Genomic DNA, 23293 nt, shown 5'->3' on the forward strand with positions numbered 1-23293 from the left:
AGGACGCGTAAAGTTCTTACGACAAAAGTGGCTCTGGCGTCCAAGGGGAATCTCCTGCGTCCCTGCAGGGGAGCGGCTTTACGATGCCGCAGTGAGCCCGAACACCGCTGCACAGTCGTCACGCAAGGCGACACGTAACGCTCTTACTTCGGAAAATCTCCTGACATGTCCTTCGTATCACTTCGGCACTCTCCGTCGGCGGTCGGTGGTGTCGCCAGACCCGCTGTGAGAGAAGCGATCTGCGAGGCACGGCATAACGTTATTAGTGCAGATAAATCACGTTGTCTCTGCTGTTCTGTGGAGAGACGCCTATAACAAACTCAGCAGGTGTTTCTGGAGTCGAATAAAAAAGATATGAACATTATATCCCCTCAACTTGTCGCACAAAAGTAGTCGTTTAATACTAACATCAGTTATACTAGTTGATAACGTCATTAAAACCAAATCTCTGCTTTTACTTTCTTGAAATTATTTCCTTGCACAAACGTTGACAATTGATCCATATGGACCTTTTAAAAACTTCAAACCAGATTCACTAAAAAGTTTGCGCCTTTCTGTGGAAAAGTGGACTATTCCAAAGCGTGGAACGAAGAAAGGCGACATGGCTAATTACGCATGGTTGTTCTCCTAATTAAGCCTGTTCTGTTATCCTATCATCTGCAGAAGATGGATTGTGTCGTCCCCAACAAAGTGTCATAATGATAGTCTCTGTAATTGTAGGGCACGGTAATAATATGGGAGGATGTGACGGAAGAGTCACCGCAACAGTCTTCAGACTTCAGCACCTGGTATATTCGTGTATGAGTAAGAAGAGGTCTTCTCTCATGTCTTGTATCTCTTCAAGAAGATTTTAGGAAGACCTCATGAGTCTCTTGTTGTAAGCAGGTAATATCGTCAAGTATAAACCCCTTGCTTGTAAATGAAACACATTAAGAAACTTCAGTAAAATTTGATAAACTAAACATAAACAGAATGTATCAAGTAGACCCTCTTGGTTGCCTTTCCCGGCTAGATATATGGACGATCACTGTGCGAGTGTGCACTGACCAAAATATGGTTTGCGTAACTGTTGATACCATTTATTGTCATTATATTTTTTTCAAATATCTAGTATCATCAGTTAACTACGATGTAATAGAAAAACTATCTGTAAGTTCGTCTTCACATGCTTTGAGAATATGGAAGAAGCATAGAATATAAATTCAGATATAAGTAGGGCACAGAACATTCTCTTTGTATGTAACTGTATTCAGCCCCAACGGGGCATGAATATGCAGTGAACTTCATTGTCATTGTCTTTAATTGGAAAATGATGCAAGATGTAAAAACATGATTCAAAAGACAATAAATAATACAAAACATATCTACGAAATTCGTTGAGCAATTTGCCAAATCTCTGGTTGCTCAGCGGTTGTAGCGCAGTCGCAGCATCTCGTGGAAAATCCGGGTTCACACATACTTGGGTATATACTCCAATCCATACAAGGTCCCAGTAGCCTCTAACGTTAACAGGCTCCACAGGTCGCTGGAAAAATAGAAATTGGACAAATAAAGACACATAACATGCCAGAGGAGTTAAATGGTCGCAAACCAAACTCCTCGGACAGCTAACTCCTCTGGCATGTTATGTGTCTATATTTGTCCAATTTCTACTATTTTTTTCAGAGATCTATGGAGCCTGATAGAGGCTAAGTAAAGATTTCCAGATTTTAATATATTCGCACGTGTGAACCCGGCTTTAGGCATCCGTATTGTCTCAGTCTCAGCGTGCATTGACCATTGTCACTGAAGGCAAACTCTGGGAGTTTTCGCAAGACAGACAGACAAATAGTCGACAGACCTGAAAAGTTTCAAGAGTAGTAATTGGTTTAACTTTTGTAAAAAGAAAATGGCTGGAAGGAATTCCTGGCGTCTAGGTTGGTTACAGTCAATGAAAACGTCATTTATGATGTTCAGTTTGCAATACATGATGCAGTTGGGTAATATAACATTTGTAACAGAAAAATTACTTCCATTTCGACTTTTATGAGTACTCATATACCACACGATTGTAACCGTGCAACTGGAGAGTTCTGTACAGTGAAGTGTACCTATATTTCAGTCGCTCGCAATTGTCATGAAATAATGACATTTTCGTCCTTGTGCAGTGACTCTTGTAAACGTCCCAGCTTGTGGCAGGTATCACGGGGAAGGTCTGTCACAACTTCTTGCACAGAAAACTCATCATGACCGAAAGAAGGAGTAATCGTAGTCTATCACAGTTACTCTCCAAGCAAACGTCCCAGCTTGACTCTCCCCACATAGCCCGCAGCCGGAAACGCGCCAGCGCCCGCTGAAAACTTTGTCAGGCCCAATGACAAACAGGTAATTACTTCTGGATAATGTCCTTTCTGTCCTTCTGCTGACTTCTAAAGACGCAGCTTGAGATGGGATCCCATGTCGCATTTCAGACAAGTCGTCACGGAAACGCACGAATAACAAGTCTAACCGCCTTAGTCCCCCCGTCCCCTGCCGTCCCACTACAGGCTCGCGGGAAGATCCCAGCTTGAGGTACCAAAAGTAGCTCCTGTCACCCAACTTTTCACAGAAAGTTCGTCATGCGCAATGACATGGAATGTGCTTAGCAGGAAATCCGCCGACGTGCCCGCTGTGCGAGGAGGAAGATCCGCTCTCCAGGCGATGTCACTCGTTAGACGTTACTTTGCGTTGGTCGTGGTTCAAAGAGATGACTATAAATTATCTCTACAAAGTCGAGAGGATCCACCAGGCTCAACACTAGTGTGCCCTCCGACACGTCATCCCGAGTGTTAGGGCCTGAATGATGACTTGATGGGCTGTATGTGGATGTGACGCTGACCTGGGGGCATATGACTGACATCCACGGCTTTGCTTCAATGTAAGGTGTTTGGTAGGGATTCCCGGGGACAGAAGTGCGACCTCATTCAACACAAATCAAAGTCACCTTTCTCTGACAGCGCGCAAAGTTACGCGTCAGCTCTAGTTTTACGTTTAACCCAAAGTTTAGCAAATCTCCTCTTGAGGTAAATCCTCAGTGTTATGTACGCGCAATATTAGCCTACAGGTTGTGGTTGGCATTCTTCCCTTCCTCTAACTAAAGATTGAAAAGTTTCTGGTGAAAACTTGAAATCCAGACATTCTCCCAATCTCTCCTATCTGCCACTCCACCTTTCAGTCTATAACGTCTGAACGAGTTAATTTGTTTTTATTTCCCTCACAAAGCTGCTATCTGGGGCCGTTGTGGAACTCTATTATGCCTCCGGTTTTCGTCGTAATCTCCTTTGCGAGAGATCTGCACACGGACAAAGCGAAATGACCCTCTCCAACAACATTAACAGTCAATTCATTACCGTCCGACACGATTTCTTGCAAAGACGGGGTCCCCGGAGCATCGTGGCGCGCGCAGATAACAACTGGTGCTCGGCAAATAGATGGGAACGCGCGCATTCTGCCCCGCTTCCTGCCACGCATTGGCTAATCAGCCGGAGATAAGGTAATCGGTACTTAACGTTCGCCTATATCGCTGCGCTGGGAATATCGCCGGTGCGACAGCCTTTCCTGGCGGGCTGCATTTCTGCTTTATAGATGGAGGGAGAAGGAAGAAAGATGGGGTTCTCCAGACTCCAGGGAGAGTTATGAGTGCTGAATTACAATGACTTCCGCCTGGTGCAAAGAGAACATCGTTCTATCCATGACTGATTTCTATTCAGAGTTCCGTCATTATTCCGAACTACATTGTCCCACCCATACAAGGACAACGTTATCATCTCGTAATGACTTGATTTTGAAACGTGCCCCGTTTTCCACGTAGACGGCATTGATTGAAACGCATCTCGTGATCGCCCGACGGAAAACGGTTTGGGACGTGCAGAATTCTCAGAGGATATTAGTAATTATCTCTAATGTGAAAGCGATAACAGCCACTGAAAGTGAAAGTACGATCCCACTTGGACTGTTAATCGCTCGATTGGTGTCGATACAAGCCTCGTTAGTGACGTAGCCTTCAGAAGGTATTATGACTAACGGAAGTGTTATTAGATGTGAAAGGTGCAAGGTTGGAAACAATTGAGCTGCCCCCCTCCCACGCACCATTACCAATGTTTTATACATCTATCATAAAATCATGCCGTTTAGCATACAGCTGATTCACTTTCACTCCAATGAAACGAATCCTCCTACTCTGTGTGTTTTATGATTTGCAGGCCATTCCGTAAATTCACAAAACGAATATTAAAATGCATTTCCATGGCACATTAATGTGTGATCATCAGTATTAAATCGATGTACGAGCTGTTAAACAAGGTTTTTGTTTCCTTGACTTGTTCTTCACGATTCACCACTTCCCCGCTATCCGTACATGACCGCAGCCAAACGTCTGTTATATAATTACTAGCGGGTGTCTTCCTCTTGCACAGAACTATAGTCTTTTTGCGCTGAGTAATTTCTCGTGTCAATGGATTATACGGTGGTTGGGCTCTGTTTGGCAACTCTGACAAAACGCCAGTAAAAGGCGTGGAACACGCGTGCGCTTCCTCCCAATTATTCGGAGGGCAGATTAGAATAATTAATACAAATAGACCGGAGTGCTGCACTTTATGTTAGCATTAAAGCACGGAATCGCAGTTGGTTACACTACAGCGCCAGGTTTTTGTGTGGGGAAGAAAACAAACTAACGGGGTTTGCAGGTAGGGGCATGCGTGTCAGCGGCGAGTACACACTGCCATGACCCTCCTGTCATGCCCAAACATGTGGGAACGGGCCTTCTCGTAAATAAGGATTACTCAAATGAACACAAACAAATTAAGACCTTAATTCTAGCCTATTTTAAGACATAATTCTTAAATCTTGCTAGTAATCCGTACACTTGTTCGTGTCAACAAAAAAGTTGATGATCTCAAAATTCCTAGAAGTAAGGTGTGATGTAAACAAATAGTAGATTAATCTCATGATCCACAGGATGAGATATCTCCAGGTTTAAATGTAACGGACACTCTCTAGCAGGTGTACGTCATCAAAATCGGCCAATCAGCTGATTTTATGGTAGGATTTCAACACATCCATAATCAAAACATCTCGACAGGAAGCAGGTAAGGTGGTGGTGTCAAGTGCGTGCTGCAGAACGGGACATTGTCACCAAGACGTCCCATATGGTCTCTTCACTGGCACAATGGGAAAAGACTCAATATTCATTCGATTGTCTCTTAAGAGTCTTATGCTTGTCTTGGACAATAAAAAGAAGACAATGGTAGTGTACAAGTGTGTTTTCTAGTAAACGTACTTAGTATAGCCAACTAAGGTCTTATCATGGGCATTCTATGTAACTAATATTTTGCTACTGTCTAAACTAGGCAAGGTTCACTAGCATGTTTCTCATGAGCCTAAAAAAACTGACAACATTCATGATCGTTCATGGACATGGGTACTCCATTGATTGTGACGGGAACACCTTTGGACAAGAAATTCATATAATCTTTTTTTCATTGTATCATTACAACATAGATAGAAGCAATAAGAATTATATTCCTTCCATAAGAATTATATTCCTTCCACATATTTTACTTATCTGCATGTTGTTGTGAGCCATAATTCATGTAAGACTTCAAGTAAAGACGTACTGAATAGAGCTATTACGAGTTGGATGAATGATGGGAAGAATTAGGAATAGATGAGTGAATAGATGGATAGCTGGATGAATGATATCTGTTGCTATGAAATGAAGCGTTTTCTCCTGAGTTGATAAGAATATTGGGATGTTTCTGAACCAGAAGACAAGGCCTGTCCCTGTCGGCCGAGCTTGATGACACCGTTCCCACGTGCGACATGTGCACCACACGGGGCCAGAGTTCCGGTGCACCCAGGGCGGATGTCAGACCGGGTCAGGGCGAGGATTCACCGCGCGAACAAAACACTCTCTCTTCTTCCCTGCCCCGAGCGGCATCAGTCAACCTGTCCCGCTCTCAGTCCGACATCAGGACGATTCGTCACAGCCCCGCCGCGCAACGCGATCTCCCACCTAATTAATCGGACATTTACGTCCAGTTATGACCGCTGGAGAATGTACCTGACATTTTCTACACACGTTTCGATTCTGTCTGAAATCGCATTATCGTCTAAAATGGAGAAACGCTCCAGGAAGTGCCATATTAAATCATGACAAGACTTGCGGTCCCGTTTTGTTTGATGTTGTGTGTACCTTTAGTGGGGTCGTGTTCAAGACGCGTTTAGAATCCTGTGGGAAACAGGTTCACATACTATAAATACTGGCAGGATGTCAGGTACCCGCCGAGTGATACGTCCCAAATGGAATAGTTTCAAATATCAGGTGTCCTAGCCCTCCTGGCCGTTTGTCACGGAAGAAAGGTGTGCCAAAAACCGCACACGATCACAAACATCGTCAGTTGCACCTTAAAAAATGGGAAGTGCGTGACAAGTGTTCGCGTATTGAATGAAGTGATGAATTTCAAAAGGTGGGAGTTTTGGAGTGATTTCATACTCAGCTGCAAAGTTTAAAGTTCCCACAGCGGTACCCCGCCCTATACGAAGCGACCAAATCCAACCCAGATGTTCCTCGTCCCAAACTCCAACTTGTGTGTGCCGAGGGCCAAAATCTGTCACAGAAGTGCGGCATCGACGAATCGACCAATCGGAAGAGTTTTTACCTTGCCCCGCCCATCAGCGACCAATCAGCGTGGAGACAATGTGACAAGGAGTAGAATTAGCTTTACAAAGTAGGCGCGATCACAAAAGGGGTCACACTTTTATATAAAGTGGCCGTTCCAAACTGCGTGTGATTACACCTTGCAAGGAAAACACAGCAAGGAACTCCTGTGAGGCCTTCTGACTTGTCGTGGACACACGTAAGGACCGCAGCCATGATGATGCGACCGGGGGCCACCGCCACCTACCGCCCGCCTTTCCCGTTAGAAGGTGAGACCAACGATCCGGTCTTTTGTCACATTGCTACTGTATGTGTGTGTGTTTGTGTGTGTAGTTCCATGTGTTAGTCCTACTGAAGTAGCCTACTGGCTTGTTGTTTTCCTGGTTAAGTCCATAAGTGGTGGACAGTCGCTCGGTAACGACGAGGACTGTCCTATGACATGTGTCCCATTACCGTTCAGCGGTGTAGAACACACGTGTATGTATGTACCACACATGTCTGTATGTCGACACTATGTTCAATATGCTGTCCGCCTGGGCGAACTTTACCTTCAAGAGGGCAACATTTTATAAGTTGATGTAATAATATTTGGCTAGCTTTTCGTCAGGAGGCGAAACCTCCCCCTTGTTGTACTCCAACACTTCCTTTACGTCACGAGTGGTCATGAGTTTCCTTTGTTTCTCCCCTGCACACTTGTGTGCAGCATACCTTCTGTGTTCGAGCCTTGATCTCTGGCAATAGGTGAAAAGTTGAGAAATAAAGAAGCGAAATTGAAGAAGCCTATACACACTCGCGTATCATGAACCCTAAAGTCATCTTGTCAACACAACGGCTTATCTTAACAAGAAGATAATTGGCGAGATTTACAAATTAACAGATCTTAGTTCTCCTAATTCGTTTGTCGCAAACACCGCTGCCATTGTGTGAAGAGGCAACACCTTCCATGGATATGAAAATGTGTATTGTTGTGACTTCCTCGTCTCCCTTTTCTCGGCGCCTTACTACAACAAACAAATCCCTGAAACATACGAAAACCCGAGAACAACAAGGAAATAATGCTTATCCTATTATCTCTCCTACCATTTCTTCTTACCCAGTAGTTTGCTTGTTTCTATGAAATCGCGTATTTGATGCTTATTAGCAAAATAGCTTTGCCGTGAAGATAAAATTATGAATTGTATGAATGAAAACGGGAGGGTGTCTCAGTTGTAATCTTTATCGTTTGGTTCTACGGATTTCCGACGTAATATAAGATCTGTAAGTTTAGCTGAGAAAGATTTGAACTGCTCGGCGACCACGAGACTTGGGTAGTTTGTTCCGTTCCTCTCTCACCACAAAACTCGATGGCATTATTCTTCGTGCTACCAGGGCAGGGTCGTGTGAACCAGCTCGGGGGAGTCTTCATCAACGGCCGCCCGCTGCCCAACCACATTCGGCACAAGATCGTGGAGATGGCCGCCGCCGGGATCCGGCCCTGCGTCATCAGCCGCCAGCTTCGCGTGTCGCACGGCTGCGTCTCCAAGATCCTCTGCCGCTACCAGGAGACCGGCTCCATCAAGCCGGGCGCCATCGGCGGCAGCAAGCCGCGCGTCGCTACACCCGAGGTGGAGAAGAAGATCGAGGACTACAAGAGAGACAACCCCGGCATGTTCAGCTGGGAGATCCGGGACCGGCTGCTGAAGGACGGGATGTGTGACCGCAGCACCGTCCCCTCCGTCTCGTCCATCTCACGCATTCTCCGCGGAGGGAAGGGCGACGGCCGCCGCAGCGAGGATGGCGACAGCGAGGACGAGCGGAGGGACGGCGAGGACGGCGAGAAGAAACGGTCCCACAGCATCGACGGCATCCTGGGCGAGAAGGGCGGCTGTCGAGGTGAGTACGTACCTGAGGTGTACACCTGTAACGACCTGACCAGCCCACAGCGCTGACCTAAGATAATAGGATGTTCGTCCGGAATTTCGGTATTTCAAGTGTGAAATTGTAATCTGGACGTTTTTCTCGCCGATTTATTAGGGCGATAATTACATTACACCTTCAAAGAGCGATCATTCGGTGCCAATTATCAAATCATGGTATATTTGTTAACACGGGCAAACCTTTGGCGGGGTAGTTAAGTTTATTACATACTTCCAAGAGCTACCCGAAACCATGACTGTTTACAAGAATCGACATTAGCTTCAGATGGAATTACATTTTCACGGGACGAAAAAAATGACAAGAATCTCAACATACAACAACGAACTGATTGAACCCTGTCGGTACATTAAAAAGGGAAACGATTCACTTGCAAAACAATGTCATCTGATGCATATCTTGATATCGAGTTACTAGAAATCGTGATTCACTGTTGATTGGAGGCTATTTGACATTGCGGTAGAAAAATTCTGTCCTGAAAGAGAAATATTCTTCGTCATCGCTCGGTTTGAAAATTATTATAAAGCATTTCCCAATAGAGCAGATTTTTACGAATTGCATATTTGTGACAAATGATCTATAAAAATTCAGAACATGTAAAACAGACGTACTGAAGAACAGCATCTGTATCAGTTTTATTTGAAGTTTTCTCAACCAAAATACAGAAAGCGATAATCGTCTACATGTTCAGATATAACTAGTTTTAAATTGCTCGACAGCTTGGGTAGCGACAATCCAAGGATTTCCCGTTTTTTTTTTTAAACAAATTATACAGATATCGTGAAAACACAAGGTTTTAACATTGTTCTACAAGATTTGATAAAATAAGGGACGTCGGAAATTCATAGCAACCTTAAATCGTTACATCTCCTTTGTTCTTGCTTGGCGCGTCAGTTGTTATACCAAAGTGTAACGGTAAATGGTGTTCTTGGCTTCTAGACAAACAAATGAACTGTTTGCAACTACAAAGGGACACATGACTTTGTCGTACCTTTTCTAACCCAACAAACTCAAGACACTTTTTCAACCGCATTACTACATGTTATCTACATTCATCTTATATACTATGATCTTTCACCATATCTTTGATTTCGCCATTAGACGTGTAAACAGAATGTGGTAAGAGCATGATATTTGACTGGTAGTTGTAAAACCGGTCAGCTAGTTTTCCCTGTCGTCAATCCCCTGTCCCACCTGCCCTGCCCTGACGTGACGCTCCTTTGCTCTTGACTTTTGCGTCTTCTTCTGCGCGCCCCCTCGCTGCCATAATTTTGGACGCGTAAAATTGTTGCATAGAGCAAATTCAATGGGCATTTTCCACCAGTGATCCCCGTGCCTGCGGAGCCGTGGCATTACCCCGTCCCTAGAGCGGACCGTTCTGCCTACAACTCCGTAATGTGCTTGACTGGGGGCATAAGAGCCATAGAACCGTGCAAGATCGAACACAGAGGGATTTTTATACATCTTCTTATTCTCTCATCCACGCAGCTAGTGCGCCATGCACGTCCAAACTCCTAACACGGCTTCTGAAACAACTACTGAGTATCAATTGACGAGTCGCCGTTTCTTGGTGTAATTGGAGCAGTTTGAATGAGATTTTTAAGAGGAGGTGAAATTGGTTGATGATGAGCTATGATGGATCGCACGACGTCGCGTGACATTTGAAATTACAGGTTAGGAGAGCTGGCGAAGCATCCCATACTTGGGCACAGGATTATCAAAATAACGCACAATTTTTGCGGTCGTTTTCAAAGTAACCACTTATTTCTTCGATTGAGTGGGATTGAAAGACGTAATAAATTGGCACCGTTTATCAATAATTTCAGCATAGGGAGGTGGAATAGTGAAATAAGCGCCAGACAGTCGCAGTTGGCTATATTTTGCTGTATATAGCTCTCTGTCAGAACGAAACATCGAATACTAGTGTACATATTGGATTTAAAATATCGAGCAGAGAACTCGATGCTTAGAATCATATTTGAATTGTGTAAAAGTGGTTTTATTTCATACGTAATGTCCAGATTTCTGCCATATCCGATGGTGTCTATGGGAAAGCTTTACGTTGTCTCGTGGAGGAAACTGCAGGTGCCGGTACGGAGTAGCGGTACGGCACATCGGTGGGTACACGGGCACATGCTGCACACTTTGGCGGGAACGTGCAACAATCATTCGGCTGTCTGTCAGACGTTTTAAAGCCATAATCTCGCCTGACAAGCGCTCCGGTCAGAAGCTCTGTCCCCAAGAGAGTCTAGACTTTAGTGTCATCAATCCTGGCAACAATGCTTGACATCTCCATGCAGACTCCCCGCCGGTACCGAGCCCGGCTTCACCCTGCTGCTGACCCGCCAACAATCGCCTTCCTCCCGACCTTTTCACATCCCCGCAGCTGAACGAATATTTTATACAGAAACGATGGAATTAAACGAAAATAACACACTTGGAATGTCAGCACTTCTTACGGGTGGTGGCGAGAAGCGGTGCGGTGAGATGTTACCTACCGCGGTACCGTTATAGAGGAAAGGTGTGCGGGAAGACAGAGGAAAGAACGGGAAGAAGATGACACACAATACCGCAAACGGAATTTGTATTCAACCCCTTTGATAATTCACTTTTTAAAATCTGTTCCCAACAAAACGATGTTTACGGATAGGCGCCTAAAACAAAAGGATTTGGGAACAGAGAGACGACTCGAGGCTAAAGTGAAAACCGAAAAACCATAGGTGTGAAAAACAAGGTGTATTCTGTACATAATGGCAATACCCTTTCAACTATTGTTACTTTGCGGTTTCGTCTTGTTAAATCTTTGCTCCCCTCCCTCGAAACTGCAGCAGCTGTTTTTAATTGGTCTTTTTCCTACAACTGTCACCTTCTTTTGCCGAAAAAGCGCGGAGGATTTTGTTATCCAATAATTACGGGCTGGTAGTCAGGAAAAGCCCTGTATTTGTGTGGCATGTCTTGTGCTTGCCAGAACGACTCAGCGTGAGTTTTCGTATCGTGTTACACCACAAAAGCTCTATTGAGTCTCACCATAATAGCAAGCTTCAAGAAAAAATCTCTGTCAAGACCAACCGGTTCGAAAAAAAGCAGCTTCCGCTGTAAAGAAGTTCAGGAGAAATCTGTTCTCTCTTTCCGTGCTTTCTCCCTTTCTGTGGTGTTTGCTTTCCTCGGTGCCGTTATCGGGGCAACAGATTTGTTTGAACAAGGGTTTTCTACTACACAATATCCACTTGTACGACAGTTATTTCCCCTTGTAGCTGAGGAGTGTAGCCTATTGTCAACCACTTCATGATTGACCGCTTTTCATATTCCCCGCATCAATGACAAAATAACGTTCGGGGACCGGATCCCGTAGGAATATAAGAGGAAATGTATGGCAGCCGGTTTAGTACGTTTTAAAATTCCATTTACGCGTTGGAAAAAGTGAATTTCCAAGTCAATAGTGTGCGTGGATTTTCGATTACACAGTAGTATTGTGCGTGTATTGTGTCGGTTGGATCGGCAGCCGGTCCCGACCCAGAGAAAGCGCGGCGGGCGCGCGGCCGAGATTTTCCGGAAAGTCGCGAAAGTGAAGAGACGGCCACACGATGGTCCACGAAAGTTAACAATCCATGACAATTCCGCGAAATTCCTTTTCTTCTGGCCGAGATGAGCAAAAGAGCCAAATTATCCCTGAAATTGCACCTCAGGAGCTGTGAAATCACTGGGCAGTCGGAAAAAGGGAAGGGCATGGCGCCAAGCGACTCCGCGGCCGTGTTGTCTTCATGGCGATAACTTTGGCAAAGATGTCCAACGTCTATTTATCATCGTTAGACGGTCACCAAAATGTAGTTGTGACAGCCCGAACTAATGATGACCCGCCACAAGCTGGTCTGAAATTTGGCCAGCATGGGGCAACTACGGCTGATGTATACATGTACGTACATGGAAATTATGGAATGAACGAACTGAATGTCGCCTGGCGAAGGAAGCGGAAAGTAGAGATACGGAAAGCAGAAGGAAAACCTTGAGTGGAACTAGAGAATATAAATAGAACAGCAGTTGTGCGAACCAGAGCGACATATGCGCAAACGAAACATTGTATTTCCCCATTTTCCGACCAACGATTGCTGTACCGAATTTCAATGCCGTTAGAATGTACCATGGCGCGCTCGATTTTCGTGGTGGTAATAGAAGGCAATTCTTATTCATATCTACACAGAGCCATGCGGTCTCTGATGGTGTATCAGCGAGGCAGGGGTCCTCCACCGGGACAAAGCCACAGGGCGACCGAAGGAGGCTGCGCGCCTCACGTACAATAGTATCTTCACTGGCAGATGGTCGACTTATTGGAAATGAAGTATTATGCGGGAAGATTTGCAATTGCCAATACCGGGAAAGGGCAAACGGCGCACTTGCCCCGTAAGACAGGCGACGCTTTAACGCCCGGTGAGTTCCCGTCGACATCTCACGGGAACCTGGCGAGAGATTGCCGCCGACATCTTGTGATCGGTTCGGCGCTCCCAGTCTGCTTCGTGTCTATCGCTATGCTGGCATCATATAAAGTACGGTCTTGTTTACTGAGTGGTAAAGAAAAGTCTAAATTAACAAATCCCAGCAATATGGATTGGCGGGCGTTTTCAATTTATATGTATGAGGCCGCGGGGCTTTCTCTTTGAAAACTTATGAAAAACATGGGAAAATATTGGATTGTGAACAAAAGAGAAGTGGGATTGAAGCAAGACTCAATTATATTTGATCGCTGTCTGGAAAGGGCTTACCTCTTCCCACAAGGCGAAATCTTTGGCCCTGATTGAACATGACTTGAAAACCCCCGCTTTGCCGCAAGATTAAACATCTTTCAAAAGGAAACCCCCTCCATGATCGCGCTTTGATTGTGCTACAATAGCGGAGGCTTTTGTCGAGTGTGAACTGATTACCCCCTTTTTTCTTACCGCGCACACAAACACCAGCCGTACCAGAACAACAGCTTAGCTAAGTCTACACCCATTCACTACACAGGCTTTCCTTGTACCCACGTGTCCTTGTCCTTCTGTAGACAACCCCAGTACTACAAACATCGCTTGTCATGCCTCGATACGTCATGTCCTTTATATAGCTGTGCCAGGGATTATTAGAACAAACGGCGAGCTTATCAAGACCAATTCACACTGTTTCGAGAGTAAACGAAGGGTGGGAAAATTGGCGCAATAAAAAGTTATTTAGTTCCCCTCGAAGATTATAAACGTGATTTACCAAGAAAGTGGTACTACCACGAGTTACATAGTTTTACTCTGGTCAGTGACGTTTAAAAAACGGCGCCATTGCAAATGCATGGAAGAGAATGAACTCTCTATCCAGTTCTTACCAAAAAAGCAAGTGTAGCGACAGACTTGCCAGGCTAGGTGGCCATCCGTTTTGTAATCTCCCATTCTATTCAGGTTTCACTCCTTAAGTACTAAGAATTTGTTAGAAGACGCTAGTTATAGCAAGCTAATTTCTAATGAAACTGTTTGCCATAGCATCGTCCGTGAACTTCTTCTCATGATTCGGAGGGTCCGAAAAATGCCAGGTGCACCCGAACCCCACCCCCTTTCATCGGGTAATGGGATAAAAGAACTCAGGGGAGCGTTCAGCGAAATTACGTGGACACAAATTGAAAGTGACTTGTTTGAAAGGAAAAAAGTTGGAGCGGACACTGCAGACTGTTTCGATCCTTTACCGAGTTGATCCGATCTTTGTGGGGGAGAGAATTCATGAAGGATGCATGTTGATAGCCACACGCGCTCTTATCTTCCCCGGCCAGGTAGGCTGGTCGATTTGTCTGAATTACTGCTGACGGGACGACGAAGAAAGCGTGAAGTTGGCTCCCCAAAATTCACATGGCAAAAATAGAAGGTTTGGTAAGAGGAGAGTGCCGTGTTTTGGGTGGTGTTTTATTGGAATTTTCCACCTTTCTGTGCGGTACAGGGCCCACCTGGCAAAATTGGGATATAGGTCAAATATACACATACGCAGACACACACACAGTGCATTATGATTTCACTGACCGTTACACTTGTATAAGCAGTAGGGCTGACTCGGCATTCTCGGTTTCAACTCTTCTGCTTTCTTCGCAAACATTCTACCATGTTATAGGCACCTACCTAACTATAATGCGCGTCATAAGAATGTCCTAGAAATTGAAGTAATTCCATCGAACCTTTACTTAGGTTCTTACTACAATTTCAAATTTCTTTGTCAAAGACCATTATCTTCACTGTTTATTGCAGTGTGAGAAAAGAAGGGAAGGAAAATATTTTCTATTCTACATTTACGCCATTACCTCTGCATATTGAACTGCATATTGCTTTCTGGAAACAAACAATAGTTTCGCAGGATTTCAATATCGACTTTCATACTTGAAAAATATTAAACGGAAACTCTGCAAGTCTGAAGATTGGTTATTCCAAAAGAAAATGACTTGGATACCGTAATGTCCGACACTCGTCTGAACTTTCAGTGAACTTTTCCTCCAACATCTGAATCAAATATATTAGATAAAGAAAAATGTGTTGAAAGCTGAGGATTAGCAAAAGTAAGAATTGGGTTACAATAACAAGTGTGGAGTTGAAGTGAACAAGACATTGCTGGCCGCAGCCATGACGTCTGGCGACCGCGGAAAACTGGGGTGAAAAGGAGTGAATGGAAGGTTGAAATTCCCTTTCCATGGAGAGGGTGGAATTCGCTATGCACGGCAGTCCGCGTGCCCGGGATGAAAGCACCGGACACGCACGGCTATTGGTCTCAGGAGAGAGCACAATTCAGCAGCGCCGCGACACCAGATATGTATTTGGATTGGGATTTTCTGCCTTATTTTCCGCGATTTTTGTCGTAACTTGGAGGTAAAAAAACTTGGCGACTTTTACCGCTGCCAGTCGAACTTGTGCAGTCTTGTCTAGTTATCACGTTCTAACCGTTTGCGGTTTCCTCTCACGTAAATGCTCTTTACGTTCCTATTCAGCAGAGGCTTTAATGGGAAGCGAGAACTTATCAGTTCCTAAATACCACCAATATCCATCAACAACCAAGTGCGCTTCTCTCCCCATTCCTCCGAGCGCACAGGAAGGCGTTCGTCATTAATAGGGGGCGTGCGAGCGATAATCGAAATTTAATAAAGTATATTGGATGCGTCGCCTCTGGGGGCGAGTTAAGGCACGGGTGGATGCTATCTACCAACTCAGCGTGAATTTGATACTAGGGACCGATATATTCCCACACGGATCGCCTATACTTAGTAATGCTACCGTAATCCGAGCGGAAAGCGAAACGTCGTTTCTTCTACCTCACGGTGCAGCGCAGAGGCGATAGGAATGGGAACATTTTCAATTCAATTATTCGACGGGGCATACTGTGGAGGCGTGTCGAATTATCGGCATCTCCACACAAGTTTGGGCTGATAAGCGATGTCGTGAACTCATGTATAAATACAAGTGAGAGCGAAACTTTTCCTGAATATTTCTTCGCCGCGGAAACTTGTTAACTGGTGATAGAATAAAGAAAACACACCGCACAAACGTTGTGTGGAGCGAATTGTGAATAATCGTATCATTATGTTTACCACGTATAGCTGCCTTCCTTCACATTTCTCAGAAGAAAGTCGTCATCCGTTAGACTTTCTATACGGAGAACATCACAACACCAGTGCGTTCTGAGTACGGGCTCTTTTTACCCGTTTCCCAGGAAACGTCGCCCTTTTGTCGTAAACAGGTGTTACGTGCCCCTCCGTGGTACACAGTCGGTCCAACATAACAGGCATAGGTCCTGCTATGATGCAATACGCAATGACGAGACCGGAAAAGAATTCAAGACTCAAACAACGGTGTCCAACTGTGTTAAACTTTCTCACAACCAGTACCGTTACGTTTGTGACTGTTTTCCTCCATAAACACGTCAGCCTTCCGTTCGCGTGACTTGCTCAGTAGTTCCCAGTAACCGCGCCGTGTCCTTGGTGTAACAATGAGTGATAATGGACATTGAAATGGGCAAAATGAAATTGGAAGTTACGTCAGACTCATTCTGCATTTCAAAAGGCTTAGTACTGGGACGTGCGGTTTGAATGCAGCATGACAGTTAACCATAGTTAGCTCTACCATGTGGACTGCAGAGACCCAGTTCCTGTTTGTTGGTAACGATTCACGCAATGGTTAGCTACAACAAACTACATTTGTTAAACATCTGTTCGCTACCTTGAAATGGAATTGTTTACAAGATGTACTTCTGGTAATGAGGTCTTCCTTTTTGAAGAATTTGTTACCGTTACTAACTTTGTTACACTGTCTCATTTTCAAACCATCAGGTGAAGATTCTGACTGTGACTCTGAGCCCGACCTGCCGCTGAAGAGGAAGCAGCGCCGCAGCCGCACCACCTTCACTCCGGAGCAGCTGGAGGAGCTGGAGAAGGCCTTCGAGCGCACTCACTACCCGGACATCTACACACGGGAGGAGCTGGCACAGAGGACCAAGCTGACGGAGGCCAGGGTGCAGGTCAGTCTGTTAGCTAAGTTATCTAAACCTAACCCCAACTCTACCCGGACATCTACACACGGGAGGAGCTGGCACAGTGGACAAAGCTTTCAGATGCCAGGGTACAGGTCACTCTGTAGTTATCTCTCTGTAATTATCTCTGCTAGCCAAGCTATCCAAACGTAACCCTAAAAGTTTTGTCACATCACATTTACACAAAGGCGCAGTGGACCAAGCTGACAAATACAGGCCAGGGTGTACAAGTCTTCTTCTGCTTTCTTCTCTCGAACATACATAGCAATAAAACTTAACACCAGCTATATGTAATGCATTTAGGTAAATCACGAAAATACGTCAAGTAGTTCTAGTTCAGTGAAAACTGTAAACAATCAAAGCCCGGGGAACGCGTGAAGAAATGTTCCCCTTCAACGGTCTTGAACAACAGAGATTGACTTGCCGTGGACATTGGCGGTCAATAAAGTGTTTGTTTTTGCCCCTTGTTAATTGGAGATTGATCGTGTGGGGAAATGGGCTTTGTTTGCTTTTGGCACTTGTACCAAGCTGGTGGGGTTGATCTTGTGCGCGTGGACTGGCAAGAACAGCAAACAACACGGCCTGTCACACGGTGTTGGTCATGTGTGAGAACGGACGTTGTTGAGCGCCTCCCCGTGGGCAAGTGATGAAACAAGAGATGGAACCATCCAACCAGCGATCGGAAATATGTACAAAGGAATTTCATCCATGTTTTCATTTGAAATCTCTAAACACGGACGAAGCCATCTCCAATCATTGCTTCATTGTTGCATAAAGCCACATCTTAAAACAAATGATCAACCATCTCAAGGAAAACACATACGAGAAATTTTTACCCATTGGAATGACTGAAAATGGATCATGCGAAAGGTCTTACGAAAGACCACAAGATGTTTTTTATTTGAAATTGAGAAAGAAAGAAAATCAATAAAGAAGTAGGTGTGTGTGTGTGTGTGTGGGGGGGGGTGATATAATCACCAGGTGTATTTTGCCAGCCAGTAGATACCCAAAGTTAGTTAGATTGCTATTTGTTGCTATGGATATGAATAAATACCATCTCCTTCTTCCCAGGTGTGGTTCAGTAACCGGCGCGCCCGCTGGAGGAAGCAGGCAGGTGCTCAACAGCTGGCCGGCTTCAACCACCTGCTGCCCATGGGCTACCCTGCAGGAGCCACGGCGCATGCGTCAGCTGCATACGTCCCGCTCGCCGACACCAGTTATCCCATCACTTCACAAGGTGTGTGGATGACGGGTCCTAATCCAGCCTGATCCCCTGTTTGTTTGGACGGGGTTTATACCGGATTTAGCGTTAATGAAGTTGCCCCCTTACTTTTGTTGAGACAAAGGGGGTCGTATTTAACCTTGTGTAATGTCAGCGGCTACCAAAACAGAACAAATCTCAACCGTAACTGGCCTGTAACCGAGAACTACATTGGTGGTCCACAGGCTTTGACATGGGTGCTAATGATAAGGCGATTTAGGCCAAGGCAAAAATGTTTCTAGAATCACGTTACAGTCAGGAGTTTGCTCTTCAAGTTGTCTTTACCCAAGGAGGTCTCATAATCTTCTTGCTTCACCCTACAAACTCCGTCATGTACTGCATTTTGGAGTCAACAATTCAAACGACAAAATTGTGGCGCTAATAGTTTAGACATATTTCAGTGTGTTTTGTGCCTGAATCTTAGAGGAGAATAAACAGTCTATTCTGCTATTCCCCACACAGTAGAATCGACCACCTTGCACCGACCGCAGCCCCTCCCCCCGTCCACGGTGCACCAGAGCATGGCGGCCGACTCCACGTCCTCGTACGGCACGGCGGGGAAGGCGTACCAGTTCACGGGCCTGTCCGACTCCTTCGTCGCCACCGCAGCCAACCACAACACACTCTCTGGAGGGGTAAGAAGGGTACTTTGGCTTCTTACACATTGTCTCGCGTTCTTTCAATTTCATTGTGACTTTACATGATTTCAGTTGGGGCCCAATTTGTGCACTATCTCTATATTGTTAGCCTGAGTGCCGTCTTAGTTTTCCGTGGCCTCCATACTCAACGCTCGCACTAGACAAACTTTTTTCAGGGAGCAAGTGTAGGAGTCCCGGTTAACCAAGGATGTTGAAAAACAATTTTTCAACCTCCTTGGGTTGAATAAATAGGATGGCACGAAGGCTAACACATTGTATTTGAGAAGGAGTGGCCTTCACACAAGTAGCTGTTGAACCATTTTTCAAACCAAGTTTTTTGTCCGTTTCCTTAGGTGTTGAACATCCTGGGAAACCCCAGCACATGCCAACAAGACTACCCTCTAGCCTCGCTCTCAACCTCCATGGACTCCACACAAGCCACCAGTTCAGAAAGCTTCACAGCGCATGCGTCGACCCACGACAGCTACGCCGCGCATGCTCAGTCGTACTGCACCCCGCCTAGCTACTCGACCACCGCCCACCCCTACAGCATGGACACCTACCAGTACGGATCACAGTACCCCTCTCAAGGTATGTAGTCAGCTGAGACTTCTAAGTAGGTTTACTGGTCGATTTCTATCAAGGGTGTACTGTAACATGTAACTTCCAAGACACTAAAATGAATTCTAGATTTAGTATATAATTTTCATGTCCTTATATTGGCTACTGTTTGCACATGCGCATTAGTTTAACGACATAAGAATCATTACACATCGACAATTGCCGCACATTGCTCCAAAAAGTTTTTCCCGATGACAGAAATTCCTTCATTAAAATCCCACCAATCCCATTATGTAATTCCTGGTTCAATATGAAAAAAAAAAACAGTGCGTAAAGAATACCAATGAGGATTTCGGCAAAATACAAATACGGTTGTACTTAACGTAGTCAATTTGTACTTGTTTGTCAATCTTTATATACTATGCACCTTGGGAAGATGTATCATCTAAACCAGGTGTTCTCACTGTACAGTAGACAGCTCACTTTAGAACGTGTCATTGTCAGTTCTAGCAGAAAATCCGGATTGTTCTGTGCGCCCTCTCCCATCACCCCGCCCGGAGTCTCTTGGTAAAAGCGAGGTTACAAGCCGACACGCTCATTCTGTTCACTCGGCTATAAAATGAAGTATTCGGCTTCACCATAGACATTTTAGTTAACACGTGCTTACATCTCGCACGACCCGTGGTAGAACCCATGTGCCTGAGGCGTGAACTTTCCTGTCCACCCAGTTTTGCTGCGGAAGTTGGAGCTAATCTATTCTCTCCACTTCCCATCGTTCTTGGCGTGATATTTCCTCGGTCAAACCGTTTGGGAGGAAGATGAAGCGATCCCCGGGCCAAGTTCAGGGATGTCATCACCATGACAACGAGGGTACGCCTGATGCTCCCTCTTCCTCTCCTCTGCTTTGATCTCCATGGCTGGTGTAAATGCCACTCCACGACACGGGATGGGAGACCGGGATAACAACTGTGTCTGTGTCCCCGTCCTGAAAGCCTGGGCCCGGATCCCTGCACATAGCTGCTTATGCGATAGAGACCGAGATGTAAAAAAGCACACAATGGTGTTGGCATTTTACCTCGATTCATAGCGATAACCATAGCTACCCACTTCAGATCCCCTGACCTGGAAGCCCTGACCCTCATGGGACCATGAAAAGGACACATTGTCCCCCTCCTTCACAGCCTGTCTACTTGTAAATTCTACAGAGAAACGCACAAAAAGAGCTGGCCCGTTTCTTGACAGAAGTCTTTGTCCCCTTGAGATGGCCAATATACACAAGTGTAATCTGTTTTGGGAGCAATGAGAGCACTGGCCGGAGAATGCTGGGCTTTAAAGCACGGTGATGAAGTGTCTTTGATAAGGAAAAAAGAAAAGAGAAGAAAGAGGAAATCGTTTCTGGATGAGACTGGCAAACATGGGAGCGTAGTTGCAATGGTCCGAGCATTGTGTTGTTTCTAACAGAAACCAAACACTGGGTGCAGGCACGTATTCAGGTGGACTGTTGAAAAGCAGTGGTGGGATCATTGTTGTGAAGGGGGCAAATACAGGACACCAATCTTCTTTTGTGGTGGTCAGAATGTCCTATTAAGCTTATACACTCTCACACTCGCTCTCGAGTAGTGTTTGCTACTGTGCTTGTAGGTAAATATACTCTCGGGCTGAGCAAAGTTGTTCAATGAGGAAACACGCTAAGCTTTGCACATGTGTGATTATGTTTGCTTATAGCTGGTTCTGTGTGAAAGCTTTTAGTTTTGGAGCACACTTTCTTTCAAATCAGTGAAGTGTACATTTATTGATTAAAGTGTTACTAAAGAGGGGGGGGGGGGGAGTGCTGATCAGATTAATCGTTCTAGACATGTCAATGTAGTGTACTAGTAATTGTCCGTGCCGTGAGCTCTAACCCGTTTTGCCTTCTCTACTGAACAGCATATAAATAATAAAGAACTCAACAAACTACTGACAGTTTGAGTGACACCTCATTTCCACCAGGAATGCGTTCTCGCCGCGCTGTCTCTGCGACCTAAATTTGACAGATCACTAAACGAATTGTATAGAAAATTTTTTTATGCACTTTGTGTTTTTTTGTCTTTTTGTATGATACACACAGTATGAAATCAAAATTTACCAACTTCCGTTTTAGGTCGCAGTGAGAGCGCAGCGCGATCGCCGTGTACTGAAAAGCGCAGAAAAGAAAGATAACATTTATAATATCATTATAGGGCTTGTTGGTGACCTGTATTAAATCTTATTGTTGTTTTTGTTTACCTGTAGGGTCCTGTACGTCCAGTTACGGCAGTACCGGGACGAGTCTGTCCAGCCTACGGCAGAAGTCGCTGGTGCACCCGCTAGGTATGATCCCTGTGGGCAGCGGCACGGGACAGGCGTACTGAAGCCTCAACAATCACCGGGCTTTAAGAAGACACCGGCAAAGGCGGAAAAGAAGGCAGAAGAGAGTTCATTTGAAAAACAACAACAACAACAACAACAGCATCAAAATATTCATTAAAAAAACGAGTGACATTCCAAAACGTTCACAATTGGTGTAGAGAGTAAGAGGATGAGTATACTGTTTGCCGAAAATGTATCGTGGAACGATAAAAGCTTTAGTAGATATTGATATGATATCATCAAACACTTATGCAATACTAGGACCGTCAGCTAGTGTGACCTAGGTAGACACCTATACAACTGTACATTACAAGCATAGATGATAATCGTACGTTTATAAATGATATGCAGCAAACATAGTCCCGCCAAATCTGTGTGTGTATCGTAGGTCAGTAAAGTGTGAAGTGTATAGTGACATAGATATTGATTCTATTCTAAATGTGTGCGACTTTGGCTTCAAGTCTTCATTCCAGCCTGTCATCATTGAGATGTATCTTAAAGATATTGTTTTTTTAAACTCCATGTCATAAAGAAGAAAAAATGTAAAAAAATTATTCTAACTTTTGTTCTTAGTTTGGTTTTACTATAGTTTGGATTGTGTGAATTATTCTACCAGTTATGCACGTTTCAGTAGTTTTTGTGTGTGTGACAAGCTATTTTCCTGTCTGTTTCCCGTGTTTAGGGGTACTTGAGTCAGATGACTGATGTGCCAAATTATCGCCCCTTGTACATAGGTTACGTGTAAATAGAGAGTAGCATAATACAGGTATTTATTTCGACCAGACCCAGTCCGACACTTGTATAGCGTCCGGCGCGTGGCGGGGTAGTGCTCCACAATTGTACAGTCTACCCATGTAAAATAACAGGTTGTATAAAGATGCTTCTATGGAAAATTGCTCGCAAAACAGCCAGTAGGAAGCGAAGGTACCAATTGTACGTCCTTAGCCGTGCTCCCCTCTGTTTAAGGTCGTGGGATAACAAGGCGTCGGCGCCACGTTAATGGGTTAATGACAGCTGGTTAGCAACTGATACAAATCAGCAGGACAAACAGTTGAAGTTTTCCCATGTCTTTGTTACCTATGTACGGATGTTGTGTGCATTAAAGTTTGGGTCTCAACTATGACGATTATGTGTGATGCTAGCTTTTCTTACATCAAATATACTTTATCTTATCTTCCATAGAGATAAGTGTGAACCAGACTTGAACAAACATGTGTCCTAGCTAAAACTCCCCTTCCTAGGTGAAAAGATTATACTAATCCATTACCTGATGACCCAACGTTCTGACTTTAATCAGTTTCTTGTCTTCATCATAGTAACACCTGTTTGATTGGGCCAGCT

General features: G+C 44.8%; 1 protein-coding gene across 4 annotated transcripts; it reads left to right on the forward strand.

Moving 5' to 3' along the window:
* The first annotated feature begins 6751 nt into the window (after positions 1-6751).
* On the forward strand, positions 6752-21983 carry LOC118429840 (paired box protein Pax-7-like). Of its 4 annotated transcripts, none has more exons than XM_035840450.1 (7): positions 6752-6945; positions 8045-8548; positions 16905-17092; positions 18176-18341; positions 18831-19009; positions 19357-19594; positions 21836-21983. In XM_035840450.1, exons 1-7 carry the CDS (start codon positions 6891-6893, stop codon positions 21952-21954), a joined length of 1449 nt encoding a protein of 482 aa, XP_035696343.1. In that variant the 5' UTR covers positions 6752-6890; the 3' UTR covers positions 21955-21983. The 4 variants fall into 4 exon arrangements, with proteins under 4 accessions (XP_035696343.1, XP_035696342.1, XP_035696344.1 ...); XM_035840449.1 differs by having other exon boundaries at positions 6753-6945; positions 18828-19009; XM_035840451.1 differs by having other exon boundaries at positions 6755-6945; positions 18828-19000.
* Positions 21984-23293: the final 1310 nt, after the last annotated feature.

Source organism: Branchiostoma floridae, chromosome 14 (assembly GCF_000003815.2).
Source record: "Branchiostoma floridae strain S238N-H82 chromosome 14, Bfl_VNyyK, whole genome shotgun sequence".
Classification (NCBI taxonomy): domain Eukaryota; kingdom Metazoa; phylum Chordata; class Leptocardii; order Amphioxiformes; family Branchiostomatidae; genus Branchiostoma; species Branchiostoma floridae.

What these genes read in the sequence shown, in the direction of transcription:
- LOC118429840 (XM_035840449.1), top strand. Translation starts at nt 6,891, where the DNA reads ATGATGATGCGACCGGGGGCCACCGCCACCTACCGCCCGCCTTTCCCG. An exon ending in TTATCCCATCACTTCACAAG is followed by an intron (nt 18,342 to 18,827) that starts GTGTGTGGATGA and finishes TTCCCCACACAG; the next exon opens with TAGAATCGACCACCTTGCAC. An exon ending in ATCACAGTACCCCTCTCAAG is followed by an intron (nt 19,595 to 21,835) that starts GTATGTAGTCAG and finishes GTTTACCTGTAG; the next exon opens with GGTCCTGTACGTCCAGTTAC.